We start from the raw sequence: 20738 nt of genomic DNA on the forward strand, positions 1-20738 counted from the left end.
TCCCGGCCTGAGCACATACGATGTGTATACGCTCCGGCCGGGATCCCATAGAACAAAAGGCAATGTTCACACACAGGTGCATAAAGTACGGACATACTTATACGTAGTGTGAATATAGCCTCAGGGTGTATATATATATATATATATATATATATATATATATATATATATATATATGCAATTTAGTTTTTCTTTTTAATTTGTAATACATTTTTTATTAACTATTGCAAACTTAGAGGATTCGGCCAGGAAAAATATGAACTGCATTAACGTAAGAAGAAAAGTCAGTTCTTTATTCCATTGACATTCTGGGCCATGGATGACACCATAATATCCAGCGTCCATAGAGTTAAGAAGCGGAGCGGGAGCTTTCTATGGTGAATGAGTTTCTCTTCTCTCGGCAGCTGCCGTCTCCGCTGGGATTCTCAGCCTCATAGTAGAAAGTAATGAAGGGTTGAGTGAAGTTCTCACCTGTACGATGTCATTAAGGTGACATCATCCTCCTCCCATATAATTACACAGCTAGAGACTGAGGAAGAAGAAATAGAGAAGCCGGGAAGAAGGAAGACAGAATAAACTGTGTAGTCACCAGAGAATAGAGACAGATGGGAGAGAAAGTTATCAGGATTCACAGAGAGCTAAAAGCAACGACCAACACAAACTATATGGCCGGAACAAAGTCAGATTTGTTGCGAATCATGCTGTCAATTCTCTTTGTTCTATGAAGTGAATTCACAGCAATTTGTTAAAGAAATTTGCTTTACATGGCGGCTGCAATGGCGTCCACACGTGTTAGCTTACAATAGTGTCTTTTGGCGGGAGAAAGGGATTATCCATAATCCCTTGTGTCTGTCCAATGACCTGCAAACCCCACTGTGATGTCACCATATCCCCCTCCCCCTCTATATACAGTGTTTCGCTTCTTGGAGGCGGCCAGTCGGCTGCATGTGTAGTGGAGAGCAGGATGGCAGCCGAGCAGGGAGAGAATAACATACAGATAGGGACAGACAGGACAGGATTGGGGGTGGATTGTGGGTGATTTTCTGTGGGAGCTGTTAAGCCAGTATCCAGTTTACCAATTAACTGGGGGTCTGTTGTGCATTATACAAAGTCACTGGGGCCAGCGAACACAAAGTCCATGTTATTGACTCATTGGGCACTGTAAACTCATAGGGTGAGATATATATATATATTACCAGAGTTGAAAGCTGAGCTGTGATTGGTTGCGGAGGGCAGTTTACCCCAAGTGTATATTTACACCCTTTCATAAATCTTCCCCATAGTGTGTTATACTAATTTACTTCCATCATTGAGTGTGTTATATAAATTCACTGGGATCAGCATCCGTCTTACAAACTTAGTGGGCACACTCAACTCATAATGTGCAAACACTGCCACTGGTGAGCCAGCAGTCACTGCCCGAATCTATCTCAAGGAGGCAGCAGTAAACCTACAACCCCCCGACAGCACAGAAGCTGAACGCCCATCTGGATAAGCTTATTGCCCTGAAGTCTCTCCCATTCCAGTTGGTGGACTCCGAGCCATTTAGGGACCTGATGGATTGTGAACAACTACGTTGGAGAGTTCCCATTGCGATTTCTTTGCCAACAAGGCTATTCCATCAGTGCACGGGTACCTGCAGAAGAAGGTTGCTGACTGCGGATCTTTGTCTCTCATCGGGTGCACCTAAGTGCGAATGTATGGAGTTCCAGCAGCAGCAATACGGAGAAACAGAGGTCACACTGCTATCTCCTCCAAGAATAATCCAGAGACCTCATCCTCTGCCTCCTCCATCCTCCAGCCACTGCATTACTTGTCACTGTGGCAAACCAACGCTGCCAAGCCCAGCACTGTCAGGCTGTCTTGCAGCCTGGGTGAAAGGGGCCACATTGGCAGCTAACTTTTTCATGCCATGGAGATCGACATCTGAATGTGGCTCCTTGGAAATTACAGGTTGCCACCATAGTGGCGGACAATGGCCATAATATTGTACTGGCCTGAATCTGAATCTGCTGAAGATGGTTGAGAAAACTACTGTATGTACCCATTTCAGCCACTCGTAGGTGACACAGAATGCCCTCCGCAAGATACAATGCCAATGTGGACTACAACAACACCAGCTGATCTGCGATGTGGAACATGTTGCATCAGCTGTACCAGCAGAGATCGGCCGTCTGAAACTTTCTAATGACACATTTTGGCACCTTCACGCAGAACTGCAATTTACAGGTCATGGATTAGCAGATGATGCAATAGTTAACAATAGTTCCAGAAAATACTTGACAATAAAGTGACCAGATCTGTAGTAGGAATATAGTAGAAGATATAGTCGTGCCAACTGAGTACTGTTCTGAGTGATTCCAAAGAAGCAGAGTAATAGAGAGGAGGACACCGTGAGAGTCTCAACCCAGGTAGTAATGTGTTCTGCCGGGATGTTGGAGGATGAGGTAGAATACTTCGAAGAAGAAGAAGAAGAAAAACACCCATGCCCATGTATTGACCTTGAATAGTCTTCACACCACCTTATGCCCACTAGACTCTAAACCTCCCTAGAGAGTGACAAAGGCCCCAGACATTGTTAACTGGGATGAGCGGAATGCTGAGGATTTCCTACTGACAACCGCGCTGTAAGATAGAGTTCATAGGCTTACTGCAACTTTGCTCTATCTAGATTAGTTCCTAGCTCTTTGGCTTTTGTGGATACTGTCCTGCTCTGTCACTTCTCCTAATCCACGGTATTGATGTTGTCTCCTGCTGGTCCTCTCCTAAGAGGGGGTTAACAGTGCATAGTGTTGTGTAGGATAAGTTGAAGAGAAGCTGCAGGTTGCATCCTGTCTCTGCAGAGTCTAGCTACAAAAGTCTCTCTGGACTGCTTCAGCTGTCCCTGACAGGGGACCTGGCAGGAGCCAGAGCCTAGCTTGACTGCAGCAGGAAGTGTGGGTGAAGAGTGCAGCAGAAAAAATAAGGAGGGAGTTGATAGGAGAGAAGAAAGACAGATTCCTACTGGTCTACAGATTCGTGTAACACATAAAGAAACAATAACCCTTTATGTCCTTCAGCTGTGCAGCTTCCAAATGCACTTATATAACACAGTGACATCTAGTGGCGAAACTTTAGTACTACTTTCATCACCACACAAGTACAAAAAGTACAGACTTTTACGAAGGGGGTATAGACCTGTAACACCCATGATAGGACACCACATATATGAGAGCAGGGCTACGGAAGCAGTATATATAAGAACAGGGCTATGGGAGCAGTATATATGAAAGCAGGGGCTATGGGAGCAGCATATATAAGAGCGGGGCTATGGGAGCAGTAGATATAAGAGCGGGGCTATGGGAGCAGTATTTATGAGAGCAGGGCTATGGGATAAGTATGTATAAGAGCAGGGCTATGGGAGCAGTATATAAGAGAGCAGGGGTTATGGGAGCAGTATATATGGGAGCAGGGGGTATGGGAGCAGTATCTATGGGAGCAGCATATATAAGAGCGGGGCTATGGGAGCAGTATATATGAGAGCAAAGCTATGGGATAAGTATGTATAAGAGCAGGGCTATGGGATAAGTATGTTTCAGAGCAGGGGTATGGGAGCAGTATATATAGGGGCAGGGGGTATGGGAGCAGTATATATGGGAGCAGGGCTATGGGAGCAGTATATATGGGAGCAGGGCTATGGGAGCAGTATATATGGGAGCAGGGGGTATGGGAGCAGTATATATGAGAGCAGGGCTATGGGAGCAGTATATATGGGATAAGTATATATGAGAGCAGGGGTATGGGAGCAGTATATATGGGAGCAGGGGGTATGGGAGCAGTATATATGAGAGCAGGGCTATGGGAGCAGTATATATGAGAGCAAGGCTATGGGAGCAGTATATATGAGAGCAGGGGTTATGGGAGCAGTATATATGGGATAAGTATATATGAGAGCAGGGGTATGGGAGCAGTATATATGAGAGCAAGGCTATGGGAGCAGTATATATGAGAGCAGGGGTTATGGGAAAAGTATATATGGGATAAGTATATATGAGAGCAGGGGGTATGGGAGCAGTATATATGAGAGCAAGGCTATGGGAGCAGTATATATGAGAGCAGGGCTATGGGACCAGTATATATGGGAGCAGGGGGTATGGGAGCAGTATATATGAGAGCGGGGCTATGGGAGCAGCATATATAAGAGCGGGGCTATGGGAGCAGTATATATGAGAGCAAGGCTATGGGATAAGTATGTATAAGAGCAGGGCTATGGGATAAGTATGTTTAAGAGCAGGGGTATGGGAGCAGTATATATGGGAGCAGGTGGTATGGGAGCAGTATATATGAGAGCAGGGGGTATGGGAGCAGTATATATGGGAGCAGGGGGTATGGGAGCAGTATATATGGGAGCAGGGGGTATGGGAGCAGTATATATGAGAGCAGGGCTATGGGAGCAGTATATATGGGAGCAGGGAGTATCGGAGCAGTATATATGAGAGTAAGGCTATGGGAGCAGTATATATGAGAGCAGGGCTATGGGAGCAGTATATATGAGAGCAGGGCTATGGGAGCAGTATATATGAGAGCAGGGCTATGGGAGCAGTATACACTCACCGGCCACTTTATTAGGTACACCATGCTAGTAACGGGTGGTCTTCTGCTGCTGTAGCCCATCTGCCTCAGAGTTGGACGTACTGTGCGTTCAGAGATGCTCTTCGGCCTACCTTGGTTGTAACGGTTGGCTTTTTGAGTCACTGTTGCCTTTCTATCAGCTCGAACCAGTCTGCCCATTCTCCTCTGACCTCTGGCATCAACAAGGCATTTCCGCCCACAGAACTGCCGCTCACTGGATGGTTTTTTTTTTTCGGACCATTCTCTGTAAACCCTAGAGATGGTTGTGCGTGAAAATCCCAGTAGATCAGCAGTTTCTGAAATACTCAGACCAGCCCTTCTGGCACCAACAACCATGCCACGTTCAAAGGACCTCATATTACCTTTCTTCCCCATACTGATGCTCGGTTTGAACTGCAGGAGATTGTCTTGACCATGTCTACATGCCTAAATGCACTGAGTTGCCGCCATGTGATTGGCTGATTAGAAATTAAGTGGTAACATGCAGTTGGACAGGTGTACCTAATAAAGTGGCCGGTGAGTGTATATGAGAGCAGTATATATGAGAGCAGGGCTATGGGAGCAGTATATATGAGAGCAGGGGGTATGGGAGCAGTATATATGAGAGCCGTATAGTTGTACATGCAATATATTTACTGTTGGTATATAGTGATGTATGCAATGCAGAGCAATGTTCACTGTTGGTATATAGTTATTGTGCTGCACCTTACGCCTCCACTAGCAGTCATGATTGTTGAGTGCCCAAAGTTCTCCTGACTTCTTGTTGGGGATGTAGGCTGGTGTTCTTGCCGGGATGCCTCTAACAACTGACTACACAATAGCACATGGTACAATTTGACTTTCCCATCCCTTTCTAACGGTGGGAAAAACTGGCATTTTCCAAAAGAAATGAGGGTTGACTAAGGTGGCCATCCAGTACCTGTTCCTCCTACGAATGTCCTTTATGCACATGGCAGAGAGCAAGTACTCCAACAAGCACATTGCCATATGTTTGAGGTTCACTGAGTGCTTTTCTCACCAGTGTCCTGAGCAAAATCATCATCGTAGTCAGGGGCGTTCCACTATTTCTACCACCTTGTGTGCTACACTGACCACAGCCTGGCCAGACTTCTTAGGACGCTTCAATATACTTGCTGTTAAAAATTTAACTGGGAGTACTAAGATTTTTTTTAATACAGTGTAAAGTGGTAACACATTAGATGTAAAAAGAAAAAAATTATCTGACACCAAGCCTGGGGCTACACGATGGGCCCAGGGCCACAGATGTGAACTGACAGGGGATACACACAAGGGGTGGTGAAAGGGAAGCTTGAAGTGAAATTGGAAGGGGTTAAATTCTTTATTTGAAAGGGGTTGAATGGGGTTTTGACATTGACAGTTGTTTCTGTTGGTGGCTAAAAGGTTGAGGAAAAAGGCCAAAAAGGCTAAAATAAAAACATTAATAAAGAAAAAAAAAAAAATATATATATATATATACAAAAACCTTTCCTCACGCATACCTTATAACGAAATAATAAAATAACCAACATGCAATGATGAGAAAACTATTTATTTTAATTTTAGGGTTTTTAATTTGCCTCATTTTAAATTTAAAACAATAGCACACATTATATATATATTGTCTTTTTCATACATTAAAATGCTAATATTGCTATCTTAAAAGGAACCTGTCACCCCCCGTGCCGGGGTGACAGGCTCCCGACCCCCCGTTAGAGCCCCCTATACTCACCTAATCCCGCCGGGTCCCGCTTCTGGATCCGGTCGGGTGACGGAGATCTCAGCTGCTGCAGCCCGGCGTGCGCTGAGAGATGAGTCCAACACCCATAGAGAATGACAGGAGAGTCCAGCGCTCCTTCATTCTCTATGAGCATTGGACTCATCTCTCAGCTCGCGCGCCGGGCTGCAGCGGCTGAGAACTTCATCACCCGACCGGATCCAGAAGCGGGACCCGGCGGGATTAGGTGAATATAGGGGGCTCTAACGGGGGGTCGGGAGCCTGTCACCCCGGCACGGAGGGTGACAGGTTCTCTTTAATCAATTTTTTTTAAAATATCTAAAAATGTATGAACAGAGTTAAGTGACACAACAAACATATACACATGAATAAGCTGTAATGTGAAATATTAAAAAGGAAAAATACCGACCAAATGGATACCAAGTCAGATGAGATGAGGAGGACCAGGAGCCCCGAAGCAGGTGTCACAGGAGATTCGTCACAACCTCTGCATGCTTCGCCCAACAATAAGTATTAAAGTAAGAAACCACAAAGACCCTCCCAATCTAACTGTATAGCACGTCTGTACAAGATGTCAAACGTTTATTTTATAGACAGTAACAATTTAAGGCCCCAAAATGCCAGAAAAGTTTTAAAAAGTGACATTTATCCTATAAGTGACCATAAAATTTTAGCTCACTACATTTGTACCAGCAGCAAAGCCACCGGGATCAACGATGTAACATAGTATCTTTTGATCCTAAGATATGTTTTCTTGTATTTAGTTCCGGCTTGAACAGGATGATATAACATTTGGGGAAGAATATACAGCCCAACAGTCCAGCGTTAGAGGTCAGGATGGCAAATATCTCCACGGCCACCATGTATTTGCCTTTGGTGCTGAGATAAGCCGGGATCATGGCTATCCAGACACTGCAGAACACCAGCATGCTGAAGGTGATGTACTTGGCCTCATTGAAACTGTCCGGTAATGTCCTGGCTAAGAAAGCTGTAATAAAACTAACAGCGGCCAGAATCCCCATATAACCCAGGACAGAGTAGAAGCAAAGATCTGACCCTTCATTACACTGAACTACCATCTTCTCCTTATAAGAGTGTGTGTCCAGCTCCTGGAAGGGGGGAGAGAGGGTCACCCAACTCATACAGATGACCCCCTGGACAGAGGAGCAGATCAGGAGCACACAGTTAGGGAGCGTTACTCCACTCCATCTGCTCCACACACTTCCAGGCTTGGTGGCTCTGAATGCCATGTAAACCATGATGGTCTTGGCCAACAATGAAGAGATGGATATTGAGAGTAGTATTCCAGTAGAGATCTGACGTAACCTGCAGGTTGTATCCACAGGACGACCGAGGAACAAGAAGACAGAGAGGAAGCTCAGCATGATGGAGACCAGGAGGACAAAGCTCAGGTTCTTGTTATTCGCTCTCACAATCGCCGTGTCACGTTGGGAAACAAAACTGAGAAGAATGAGAAGAGTCAGAATCCAGAAGAAAGTGGCTAAAGAGGAAAAAGCAATAGAAAGGATGTCCTCAGTATAAGATAAATATTCCATCTCCTTCATCACACACAATGTTCTGTTCTCATTTGACCAGGCGTCTTCCGGACATTTCCTGCAGTTCTCACTATCTGTAATATAAAGTCTATGTGAGAGCCGCTTATTCCTTGTGGTCACATGTGCTGTTTTTTTTTTTTTTTAAACAATACTTTTATTGGCACGTGTTAGATACGAGACAATACACTAAGATTGGTACAAAGGTGAACTCTCCCCAACCCAATAGTTATATAGGGATTTTTAACACATCCCGTGTGCTTTTTAGATCAGACTCCTCCAGAGCCCTAAGCATGGCTTTGGGAGGAGGGACCTGTAGCCCCTGCAGTCTTGTCTGTATAATGTTATACACTTAAGCAAAGGTGGTTCTGCTTTGAGCGGGAGGAGTACATGCCTAGTGTGTTACTATGAGGAGGGTGTGGTGTATAGATAAATAGATAGATTGATTTGTAGTACCCCAGCACATTTTAAATTTTTTTTTTTACCTGTACCTGGAGTTGCCCTTTCAGGTTCTATATACATATAAAAGATATTACATATAATCTACCTGACACATTGGATATTTCTCCTTCTGAACATGGGATGCAGTCATAGCAGCACAAGTGTATACTAGAGGTTGTCACTTTCCTGTGTCCAGGTGAACAGCTTGCTGAGCATTGGGATCTGGGGATCTGCAGAACATCAACAGGATTTGTGGTTGATTTAAAATAATTGGTTTCTGTAAATAATTATCTGTAAATCTGATCATAAATTATAATGATTTGTCTGTGATACAATCACAATCATCAAGATTTTGTCTGAGCTAAGTAGGCAGGGATACAGATAAGGCGCCAGTCAGAGCTCACTTGTCTGTGTTCCAGTTTGTCCTGACAGCTCTTAACAATTTGTTAGTAAAACTATATGCCCCTTAAAGGGAACCAATCAGCCCAATTGGGCAAATATGGTTCCCTGAAGCGCTGTATAAAGCTCCTGCAGCAGCCACGGCTGCTGCAGAAGCTGTATGCAGGGGAAAATGAGTTTAATCACTGAAACAGGCAGAGGCGGGGATGTAGTCATCAACTTCCCCAGAATATCTTCAAAATTAAATCATTGCAAAAATGTGTGTAATGCCGACCAAGAACAGACTTTGTGACACTGGCAGCAAAAAAGAAAAGAAAAAGAAAAAAATAGCAATGTACAGAGCAACACAAAGCATGGTTTAAATAGCCAACAATAATTGCTGAATTATTTTTTGTTTATGTTGCAATTCTTTTTCTTTAAAATTTAATTTATGATGTTAAGTACAAGATGCTAAAGGCGCTCCTACTAGTCCTCTACTGTGCCTTTTACTCACCTTAATGTATCACGTTCCATACTACACATCTCAGCAGGTAAAGTTGCCCCTGGTCATAATGTTACTAGGCTTCTACAGCCACTGATCTCCTGCATTATAATGCTTTAGACCATTTTCCCACGTAGTAAGATACCGGCCATTCCATAACCCGGGCGGATCACGGAACAGCCGATGTCCGAGAAGATCATCGCGGCTGTACTGTAGTACTGGCCGGATGATCTTTACGGCAACCGAATTCAGATGCGGGCGCATCCATGCGCCCGCATACGAATTACTCGCTGCGCACAATGGTGTGTGCGGCCGGAGAAACTACATCTCCAAGCATGCATTGCACCTCAGAACCAACTGCAAGGTACCCGTCCTTGTCTTGGCGTATGTGCCTACCACTGTCTTAGCCTTCTTCTGCTTCAGAAGAACTGTATCTATCTTTCAGTCTATCCATCTATTCCTCTACAACAGGGGTGGGGAACCTCCGGCCCGCGGGCCGCATCCGGCCCCTGACACCTCCGGATGTGGCCCGCGGCTCCCCAGTGACATGCGCCGCTCTGGAGGAGAAGGAGCCGACACACACGGCATCCTCCTGTGTCTGTGACAGCTGCCAGGAGGATGCTGTGAGTGCCGGCTCCTTCCCCTCAGAGCGGTGCACATCTTCTGACTCCTGCCCTCCTGTGACGTGCGCCGCGCTGGTGAGGCAGGAGCTGGCACAGACACAGGAAGATGTGTTGTATGCCGGCCCCTGCCTCACCAGCGCGGCGCAGAGCGGCGCACGTCTTCTGACTCCTGCGGGCCGCGCGTGATGACGTCATTTCATCGCGCGCCGCCTGCAGGAGAAGACCGGCACAGAAGAGAGGAGGGAGAAGAGGACCTGGACAGCGTGGGAGCGGAGGAAAGGTGAGTGGGATGTTTATTTTTTTCATTTGGGGCAGACACTGGGGGTTAACTAGGCCACCTGGGACATGACTGGGGGGGGTGGGTAACTAGGCTACCAGGGACATGACTGGGGGGTTAACTAGGCCACAAGGGACATGACTGGGGGGTTAACTAGGCCACCAGGGACATGACTGAGGAGTTAACTAGGCCACCAGGGACATGACTGAGGAGTTAACTAGGCTACCAGGGACATGACTGGGGGGGTTAACTAGGCCACCAGGGACATGGCTGGGGGTTAACTAGGCTACCAGGGGCATCACTAAGGATTCAAATCAGGTACAAGGGGCATCACAGAGGGTTAACTACAATAGCAGGGGCATTAGGGGAAAAATACTTTGCCTTGTTCGGGTGCTGCAAACCCCCGCTACTAACTGCCGCGCACGGTATAACATTGAGTGTGGCCCTCGAATGATTTTATTAAGGCCCGACCGGCCCTCGACATGGAAAAGGTTCCCCACCCCTGCTCTACAAAGATAGATTAGAGAAAGAGAGAGATGAAACAATAATGTCTCCTTTCCCCTATACTGCTCAGGAGAGGCTGTTTGGTTACAGATGAGGGGTTACTACTTGCCTGGCAACAAAAGAGACAGGGATCATGTAACCTCTTTCTCAAAAGGCAGGAGAAAACAGAGAGGGGCAGGAAGTGAGAATTTTTAGCATCAGAATGCGCTGCAGACAAATGCCCCAATTCATGTAATAGAAAGCTATTGCAAATAAGCTTAAGTTATAGGTGGGGATTGAACAGGGTTAAAGCTTTCTTAATTGGAGTTCCCCTCTAAGTGAATTTTTTTTCTGATTCTATCTTTTTTTTTTTTTTTTTTTTACAATGTTAATGGAGTACATTGTTATGGAGTGGCCATCTTGCCTGAACTGTAGTTAACAGCTTTTACAAATAGCGTATGTATGGAAGCATGCTCTGTGACCTATTGTTCTACAGGGAGGGAGCTGATCAACTACTGTTTTATCTTTATACTGGTGCCACCTTTCACTGTAATTCTGTACAGATCACTTTCCTGCAGCCTTCCCCTTATCATCCTTTTAACTCCTTTGATATAGATTGAGAAACCAAGCATGACATAAATCCAAAAACTCACTTCATTCTTTTTATTTTTCCATTTCACCCTTTCTACGTTAACCCAAAAATCCAGGGCGCCGGTGGAGTCCAGCTTGTACTGTCCAATTTTATTCACTATGAGTGTTCCATTCATTGCTAGGACATTGAGGATGATGTAGCCGGGCTTTATGTCTCCATTGTTGGTAAAACATTTACGTTGTAGCCCCGATTTATCCGGACACATTATTGCTTGTAAGTAATTGTGCACCTTACAGAAAGAGATCAAGGTTACTTCAAATATGGTAAATGTAGGAAAATAAAACTAAAACATAATGCATGAGAAGAGAGGATTGTTAGAGAGCTGCGGCTGTGTAATATGCTATTGGGAGTTGAGCTTCCATGCCACTACCTCAGCTTGTGGCCCCATCCCCCCCCCCCCCCCCCCCCCCCCCCCATCGCACCCTTGGATCACTGGCTTCTATAACCAAATGCTAACACTAGAGCAAATTATATAGAACAGTTGACAGGCAAACCAACATGCTCAGAAAATCTTGATTGAAGAAGAAGTCCGGGGGGGGAGGTTATTACGGGCAGGGGTTGGGAGGAGATTGAAAAAACAAATCTACTTACCATTCCCCGAGCCGCACATTGGACACAGCTGTCATTTTCTCCGCAGTTCTGGGTACAGCACAACCTGGCATCCATGTCACAGGCTGGTGGCATTTAGCCTACTCAGCCAATCAGTGACTGCAGTGGTATCCCGCCTCAGTCACTGACTGGATGAGCGGGGCATCCATCAGCCGGGTGGTGATGTAGCCGGCTGGGAGCTCAGAAGACAAATGGCAGGGTCCAGGAGCGGGTGGTGGCTCAGTGCGGGTGTTGACAACAGCTCACACACCATCCTGTAACTATGACACGGGGTTATACTTCCAGTACCTGGCAGCAGTAATGAGTGACACGGCCCCTCTGCTGCCATCACCGTTTGTGTTGAGGACTGCAGGGCTATAATCTTTGAAGTTGCTGATCGCCACTCTGTGCTAGTAGGGGTTTGTTTCCCCGTGTGCTGTATATTCTTATATATAGTGTGGGGGAGGGGTCAGCGACACAATCACACTACCCAGCAGCCTCTGCACAGTGCAAGATGAATTCTATTCTATAGTTGGAGGGTAAATCAGAATTGTAGTCATAACTAGAGTTTGGTACACAGGTAGAAGTAGTATCAGCAGAGTTCTGAAGGGAATAGCTTGATTATGGCAAAAGCACAATAAGGAAGGAAGTGAAAAGGCTGTGTTTATATGGGAAGTCCGAGGGTGGAGTCAATTAAGAATGCAAGACTGGGAACTAAACAAACAACATCTTTGCCAATATACAGTGGTAACTTGGATTAAGAGTAACTTGGATTAAGAGCGTTTTGCAGGAAGAGCTCACAGTTTTTCAAAATTGTAACTTGGATTAAGAAAAGAATCAGCTTGATAGCCATCTTCAAGCATTCGTAACCCTTCTTTGCAGTCAATTATTTCTAGAAAGTTTTTAGGAGACAACATGAAACCCTTTGACTTGTATCACTCTTGAGACCCAATAAAAGTCCAAGATAAGGCGCCGGCTTTGCCATTTCTTTGTCCTGGCCAAAAAGAGATGATGAAGGTGAATCTAGAGAAGAATAAGGTCCATTGTGCTTATCTTGCAGATTTTTATTTTTTTCGCAGTGCCTATAAATTCTAAATTTCTGTGGCCTGTAAGAACTGTTACTGAATGATTGGCTCCTTCCAAGAGATGTCTCCATTCTGAGAAGGCAACCTTAATGACTAAAAGTTCTTTATTTCCAATGTCATAGTTTCCGTGTGCAGATGACATTTTATGAGAAAGAAATGCACATGGATGAAGCTGCATCTTGTCACCGACTCTTTTGGACAGCACAGCTTCCACTGCAGAATCTGAAAGGAATGTAATACAAAAAATGCAGCGCTCAGAGATGGGAGCTAAAAAAACATAATAATGAGACCGTTGACACGGTATAAAGCACTCACTTCACAGTGGGGGAAAGGCCAATAGTGTAAGCCAGACCCCCTCCAGGACGCCTGTACGTATTGAAAGGTAAGTGTAGTCCACTCTTGTCATTCCAAATATTCCGTTTATTAGGTATAATGGCAACGCCTTTCAGTTATACCTAATAGGTTATACCTAATAAACGGAATATTTGGAATGACAAGAGTGGACTACACTTACCTTTCAATACGTACAGGCGTACAGGTACTACCGGTGTGGATTTTCCTTTCTGGGTATTGCTGAGCGCCCTCCCTGTGGATGTTTCATAGAACAGAGATCGGTGAGACATTGTGTTCTTGGATATTGGTGTAGTGGGATAAAGGGGACACCCCCATACCCACATACACCGGGTGAGTTCCTTTCCTCTTTCTTTGCCTTGTATATTCTTGGGTGAGCGCTGTCCCCTATCTGTGACTGCAGAATCTGAGGAATCCACCTCAACAACAAAAGATAATGCCGGATTTGGATGAACTAGTAAGGTTGCAGAAGTGAAAATAGTCTTTAGTTTCTTGAATGCAGGCTGTGCTTCTGGAGACCAATTAAATGTTCTTCCTTTCATTGTCAGATAAGTGATTGGCAAAATGGTTTTTTACAAATTTTCTATAAAAATGTGCAAATCCTATAAAACACTGGACTTTTTTTTAAAAAGCTTGGAGAAGGCCAATCAACCACAGCCTTAATTTTACTGGGATCCATAGTTAAACCTTTTGGAGGAATTAAATATCCAAGAAACTGAATCTGAGTTTGTTAAAAGTCACATTTTTCCAGTGTGATGTAAAGATGATTTTTCCAAGACTAAATTGACATGCCTACAATGTTCAGGAGGATGTTGTTAAGATAAGCAATAACAAATTGATCCAAGAAATCTCGAAACACATCATTGAGGAAACGAAACAGCATCAACCAAACCAAACAGCATTACCAGAAATTCAAAATGTACATATCTGGTCCTAAACGAGTTTTCCACTCATCCCCTGGGTGAACATATATAAGATTATAGGCCCCGCTTAGATCTAATTTGGTAAAAATTTTAGCAATACTCAGTCTTTCCAACAACTCAGGAACTTGCCCTGATGGTCCTCAGCAAACCTGGCTTCTTTGTGCTGCTGGATTCCATGTAATTTCAGTTATCCAGCGTCAAAACTCGCCTGTGTATTCACATGATGTAAATTGTGTAATTTAGTTTCAGCAGAGGCGCAACAGCTTGGATAATCAAAAACTTACAAAAGTTTTTAGGTCATTGAGAATATTACAGTCCTTTTCCACATAAGGAGAAGCCCATGCAAGAGCTTCATCTGTCAAGAGATTAAGGATAACAGACTTTTTTCTTTCTTTTTTTTTGTTACTAGAAAATGTAGCAGTATGCATTTAAAAATATATGGCACTGATTAAGGAATCGTCGATAACGGTGATGGTCAGCATTCAATTTTGATGGCAGTGGCTTGTGTGGATTTAAGTTCAGAGCCACGAACATCCAGACGTTGTCTTGGTAGCTCAGTCTGTAGACTGGTGGCCATGAGAGATGTACATATGGTGGAAGGAATATTATCCCCATAGACTCACCTTGTGTGTATACTGATATATCTGATGGTCTATAGACTGATGGCCATGAGAGATGTACATATGGTGGAAGGAATATTATCCCCATAGACTCACCTTGTGTGTATACTGATGTATCTGATGGTCTATAGACTGGTGGCCATGAGAGATGTACATATGGTGGAAGGAATATTATCCCCATAGACTCCTCCCCTTGTGTGGATGCTGATGTATCTGATGGTCTGTGGACTGATGGCCATGAGAGATGTACATATGGTGGAAGGAATATTATCCCCATAGACTCCTCCCCTTGTGTGTATGCTGATGTATCTGATGGTCTGTAGACTGATGGCCATGAGAGATGTACATATGGTGGATGGAATATTATCCCTATAGACTCACCTTGTGTGTATACTGATGTATCTGATGGTCTGTAGACTGGTGGCCATGAGAGATGTACATATGGTGGAAGGAATATTATCCCCATAGACTCACCTTGTGTGTATACTGAAGTATCTGATGGTCTGTAGACTGATGGCCATGAGAGATGTTCATATAGTGTAAAGCATTAGCCAGGGACTGGACAGCCAGATACATAGGGAAAGTGTTTACTGTAGATGGAGGTAAAATCTTTTTTATTTGTTCTGATCCATTACATTTATGAAGAGGTCTTTCATACATGTATTTAATCAGTAAATCCTTATAGTATTTTCCTGATGAACAATTAAACATTATCATCCAAAGATCTTCTAGGATCATGTCTTTAGGATACTTTAGGGGATGGAAATTTTTGAAGTAATTTTTCATGTCTGGTATTTTTCCAGAGTTCAGATCAAAATATAAACTAAGATTAAATATGTGCACTTCCTTTACAGAATATAAAATAAAAGGCAAAAAGACGGGACTAAGGATGAAGGTCTTGTTACGTATCATATTTTTAAAGTGGGTAAAAAAAACTCGCAAACAAATTGAAACAGTTCCACAAATTATAATAATCTGAGAAGACGATTTATTCATCACCTCAATATGTTTTCCAAACAAACCTTGATCCATAGCGACCTTAATTCCCACTTTCAGGACATAGGCCACACAGATTCCACGACTGGTGAGGAGGTTTGTCAGCAGACGTGTTTCCTTCTCTCCAGCGTCATCATCAGAGGATATGATTCCAACCCAGGTCCAATCAAAGTGGCTCAGAAAATGAGATATGGCTGAATAAGTTGTGTGGTCATCGGGGAATGTCCGGAAAACCCATGGGAACAGACGTCTGTCATTTAGCAATGTGTCTGTTGCTCCATAACTAATCTGTATTATTTAAAAGGAAAACATTGATCATAACTGCTATATAGGAAATACAATCAGAACACATTTGGGGGGGTTGTTGCTTAACCCCTTCGCGTCAGTAACATGTATATATATATACGTTTCTACTGCACATACCCCGTGCAGTAGGAACTTGTATATACGTTCCCTGTACTGACGGGGTTATTGATGAGAGCGGGAGCGCTGCAGGGATAGCGATCCCGCTCTCATCTGTGTAATCCCGCAGCCGCATCTGTGTGCGATCCCGCAGCCGACTCTCATTAACGCCTTAAACGCCGCGATCTACAGCGACCGCGGCGTTTAAGGTGCTCATGGACAGATCAAGCATCTGTCACTGAGTGATCGGGACCCGGGTCCCGATCACATGTGCCGACAGGTGGGGTAAGCTCCTTACCAGTATATGCAATCTAATGATTGCATATATTACAGTAAATAAAAGTGGGTTTTTTTGTTTATTTTTTAAATTGTAATAAAAAACTTTTTAAAAGTATTAAAAAAACCTTATAAACCCCCTCCCAATAAAACTTTAAAATACCCCCTTGTCCATTATAAAAATATAAATAAATAAATAAACATATTACATATCGTAGCGTGCAGAATTGTCAGATCTATTAAAATATACTGTATCATTATTGTTCCTGCACGGTGAACGGCGTAAACGGAGAAAAAAAAACGCATCAGGATTGCTGATTTTATTAAATTATATATCACTGCTAATATCTGCTACAACAATATGATATTAATAAAAACTAGAGATCATGGTGCAAAAAATGACTCCCCAACCAGCGCTGTAGGTAGAAAAATAAAAGTGCTATGGCTCTTAGAAGGCGGGGAGGAACATTGCAATAATTTGACCCGGACTTTTGTGCATCAAAGGGCACTGTCTTGAAGGGGTTAAAGAGGATGTACCACCAGGTACATCCTCTTTTAAACTGACCTATGGATCGAATGACGCCGTCACAGGGAAGCTGGTGCCGCGGCCTGTTTTTCGAGCCGCGGCCCGGTTCTCGTGTACGGAGACGTTCTATGCATGGGTGTGTGAAGCACTGAAGGCAGGCCGGCCCGCCCCCAGTGGAAGGGAATTCCCTCCCCTGTATGACGCGGCTCCATTAGAAGCGCCGTTCGATCCGTAGGTCAGTTTAAAAGATCAACGACACATGATCGACTTTTTGATCGATGCCTGCAATTATCGTTTAAATTTGAACGATATAACGATTTTCCGCACAATAATCTTGTTTATGTCTTGAATTTGCACTGATTTCAAATGCGGTCTTCAGGTTGGGGCCAGCCTGTTAAAGAGGGACAGTTGGAGGGAACAGTGTCAGGGCTTCATCTAGTCTGTGTATTACGTTTGTTCCTGACCTGTTCCTCACATTAGAGTGGGCCAGTACCCTAATTGACTACCATGGAGGTCCAGTATGAGTACCAAATCATCGGTCGCCGACCACCTGGATGAGTTGATGACTCGTTTGGATGCCATAACAGTTCCAGCATCTGGATCTATTGCTCCTCCTGCGACACAATCTACCCTGATTTATCCCATGCAGAGCTTCCGACTTAAACCAAAAATGTTGTTGCCAGATCGCTTTGATGGTAATCCAAACAGATTCCGGACTTTCCGAGAATCTTGTTACCTGTATTTTTGTTTTAATTTGTTCCCCTCTGAAGCCAAAAAAGTAGCTTTCGTAGTGTCTCTTCTACCTCAGGGTTGGGCGTTGGCTCTTCCTCCTCAGGCCCCTGAATAGACAGGTTTTTCTTGGCCTTAGACCAAGTATACAATAATCCTAACCAGACGGCACTGGCAGAGGCACATCTTCTGTTTATGCAGCAAGGCCGCTGCTCGGCAGAAGACTATGGCTCAGAGTTTCGCCAGTGGTGCGCGGTGACAGGGTGGCCTGACTCACCTTTAAAAACCGACTCTTTCCAAAAGCACAGCTTCTCCATCACCCTCTAAGTTTGCAGGTGAAGAACCAATGTTTTTGGGTTGTACATCAGCTGCAGCCAGAAGAAAACATTGTTTAGCGCATGCTCTGTGTCTTTATTGTGGAACACCTGACCACTTTGCAATGGATTGCCCATCCAAACCCAAGCCACCACACAGGGAGACACCAACGCCTGAGTGATTTCTGAGATCATCACTCCAGCATACCGGTACCTGGTAATTCTATTAATTCTATTGATAAATTCTATTGATAAATTTTTACCAGTTACTTTGGTTTCTAACTGTAATACTTTTGCATACAAGGCTATGATTGACTCAGTGGCTGCTGTGAGTTTTATTCATGGTACTGTTGCTCTGTCGCTGGTGTTAGAGTTAATTCCTCTGTGTTTTGCCTTTTCGGTCTCCAGCGCAGATTTTACTCCTCCGACTGAAGGGAGAATAAAGGTTTGTACCTCTAAAGTCATTTTGAAGGTGGGGTGTCTGCATACTGAAAAAATGGAATTTTTTTTCCATCGAATAAATAACTGCAGATTTCCTTCTTAGTTTACCGTGGCTCCGTTTACATAACCCCATAGTCAAATGGGGGGACTCATGTAGTTCTCATCTGAACCTTGTCTATTCTCTGATTTGTACGGTGAATAATTATATTGATTTTCCAGATTTTAATCTCAACTATAAAGATGTGTTTGATGAGGCTGATGAGACTTTATGAGTGAGTCATAGACCTCGTTCCTGGCGCCAAGTTTCCTAAAGGTCATATATTTAAATCTGTCAGCCCCAGAACGAGAGTCAATGCACCAGTTTATCCAGGATAGCCTAAAGAAGAGACATTTCCAACCCTCAGTCTCTCCTGTTGGTGCAGGGTTGTTTTTTGTTGAAAAACAAAAAGATTGAAGGTTACGTCCCTTTATCGACTTTACTACGACTAAACAAAATCACTGCTAAAGATCAACATCCACCCCCCCTTATCCCTGATCTACTGGTTACAGGTGCCCAGTGGTTTTCTAAGATCGATCTCTTAGGTGCCTACAATTTGATTCGGATTATGGAGGGTGACTAGTGGAAGATAGCTTTTAACACCCCCGAAAGGGCATTTAGAGTATATGGTGATGCCCTTTGGCCTCAGTAATGCCCCAGCTGTCTTCAGACGTTTTGTTAATGATATTTTTAGAGATCTCTTTGGTCGATTTGTGGTTGAATATCTGGATGGTATACTAATAGTCTCTCCTAATTGGGAAATTCATCTTGAGCATGTTAGGGAGGGACTTTCCAGATTGCAACAGAACCAGTTTTGTGCTAAATCGCCTAAGTGTCAGTTTGGTGTCCAGTAGGTTGGATTTTTAGGATACATTCTTACTCCTGATTTAATTAAAATGGATCCTTAAAATAAATCCAAAGTTTTTTGAGTTTCCCAGTTTTTTACAGGAAGTTCATTCGAAAATTTTCTTTGATTGCTAAACCCCTTACTAAATTGACAAAAAAGGGTCTGATCCAATCTCCTGGTTGACCAAGGCAGAGCCTTTAAAAAGTGTTTCTCCTCTGCTCCTGTACTTGTGCATCCTAATCCAGAACTACCATTTGTCATGGAGGTTATTGCCTCTGAGACGAGCGTAGAAGCTGTCCTGTCTCAGGGTTCTGAGCCCTTTACCAACCTCAGACTTGTTGCCTTTTTCTTCAGAAAGTTCTCCACTGCTGAAAGTAATTACGACATAGGGAACAGAGAGTTGTTGGCCAACAAGTGGGCCTTTGAGGAGTGGAGACACTTTCTGAAGGGTGCTTGGCATAAAATGACAGTGCTTAGCAACCATAAAAATCTTCTATATCTGGATAATGCTAAGAGATTGAATCCTCATCAGGCCCGTCGGGCCCTATTTTTTTTTACAGAGTTTAACTTTTTTTGTAACTTACCACAATCAGTCGACTGTGCACAGTCCGGGCAAGGAGTCTTGTGATTCTCAAACATGCCCAACTTTAACAAAGTAAGTATTCTAATAAAAAACGCTGTCCTGGTCCTGTTTATGCTGTAGGTGACAAAGTGTGGCTTTCAAATCTTCATCTTCAAGTTCCAACAGCCGAGTTAGCTCTGCGTTTTGTTGGTCCTTTGGTTATTTCAGAATTCATTTAATACACCCTGTTTTATTTAAGTTGCAACTACCTGGTTCTCTCTGTATACACCCAGTGTTTTATAAATCGTTGTTGTATGTTCCTGTTGCGGTTGCTCGTTCTCTGTCTCTTCTCATGGTCAGTCAGGGAGAATTGGAGTTTGAAGTTGTAAACATAATTGACTCTCGCAGGGTACGGAACTCTTTCAGTACCTCATACTTTGGAAAGGATATGGTCTTGAGGAGTGAGCTTGGGTGCTGGCTCCCAGGTTAGGGAGGAAATTTAATCAATCCTATCTTTCCAAGCCCGGGGTTCTGGTGAGGGTGCGTATTAGTGACTCAGCTGTAGCGCTTATCCTGAGCCACTAATCACCTTGCACTTGATTCCTGACTGACAGGTTTTTTCTGCCAGTCAGATTTGGTTCTGGAGGAGCAAAGCGAAGCAAAGAGCTTTATTTGATCAAGGCTCCACTCAGCAAGCCGTCTGCCTTTTAGTGCTGCTCCGCTCCCTGCCACTCCTCCCAGTCTCCCAGTTTCCCAGGATTGGATCCAGTTATTCTCCAGCACCAG

The 20738-nt window shown here is 44.0% G+C and overlaps 1 protein-coding gene across 1 annotated transcript in view; it reads right to left on the reverse strand.

The window, feature by feature from the left end:
• Window positions 1–7056: 7056 nt before the first annotated feature.
• The window catches only part of LOC138789186 (vomeronasal type-2 receptor 26-like), a 31297-nt gene continuing 17615 nt past the window's right edge, over window positions 7057–20738 (reverse strand). Inside the window, exons 3-8 of the mRNA XM_069967793.1 lie at window positions 15845–16106; window positions 13443–13514; window positions 12966–13150; window positions 11257–11484; window positions 8447–8570; window positions 7057–7976 (exon numbers count right to left, since the gene is read on the reverse strand). Coding sequence (XP_069823894.1) covers window positions 7057–7976; window positions 8447–8570; window positions 11257–11484; window positions 12966–13150; window positions 13443–13514; window positions 15845–16106 — 1791 coding nt within the window. The remainder of the gene's footprint in view (window positions 7977–8446; window positions 8571–11256; window positions 11485–12965; window positions 13151–13442; window positions 13515–15844; window positions 16107–20738) is intronic.

This window comes from Dendropsophus ebraccatus, chromosome 4 (assembly GCF_027789765.1).
Source record: "Dendropsophus ebraccatus isolate aDenEbr1 chromosome 4, aDenEbr1.pat, whole genome shotgun sequence".
In the NCBI taxonomy this organism is placed as follows: Eukaryota; Metazoa; Chordata; class Amphibia; order Anura; family Hylidae; genus Dendropsophus; species Dendropsophus ebraccatus.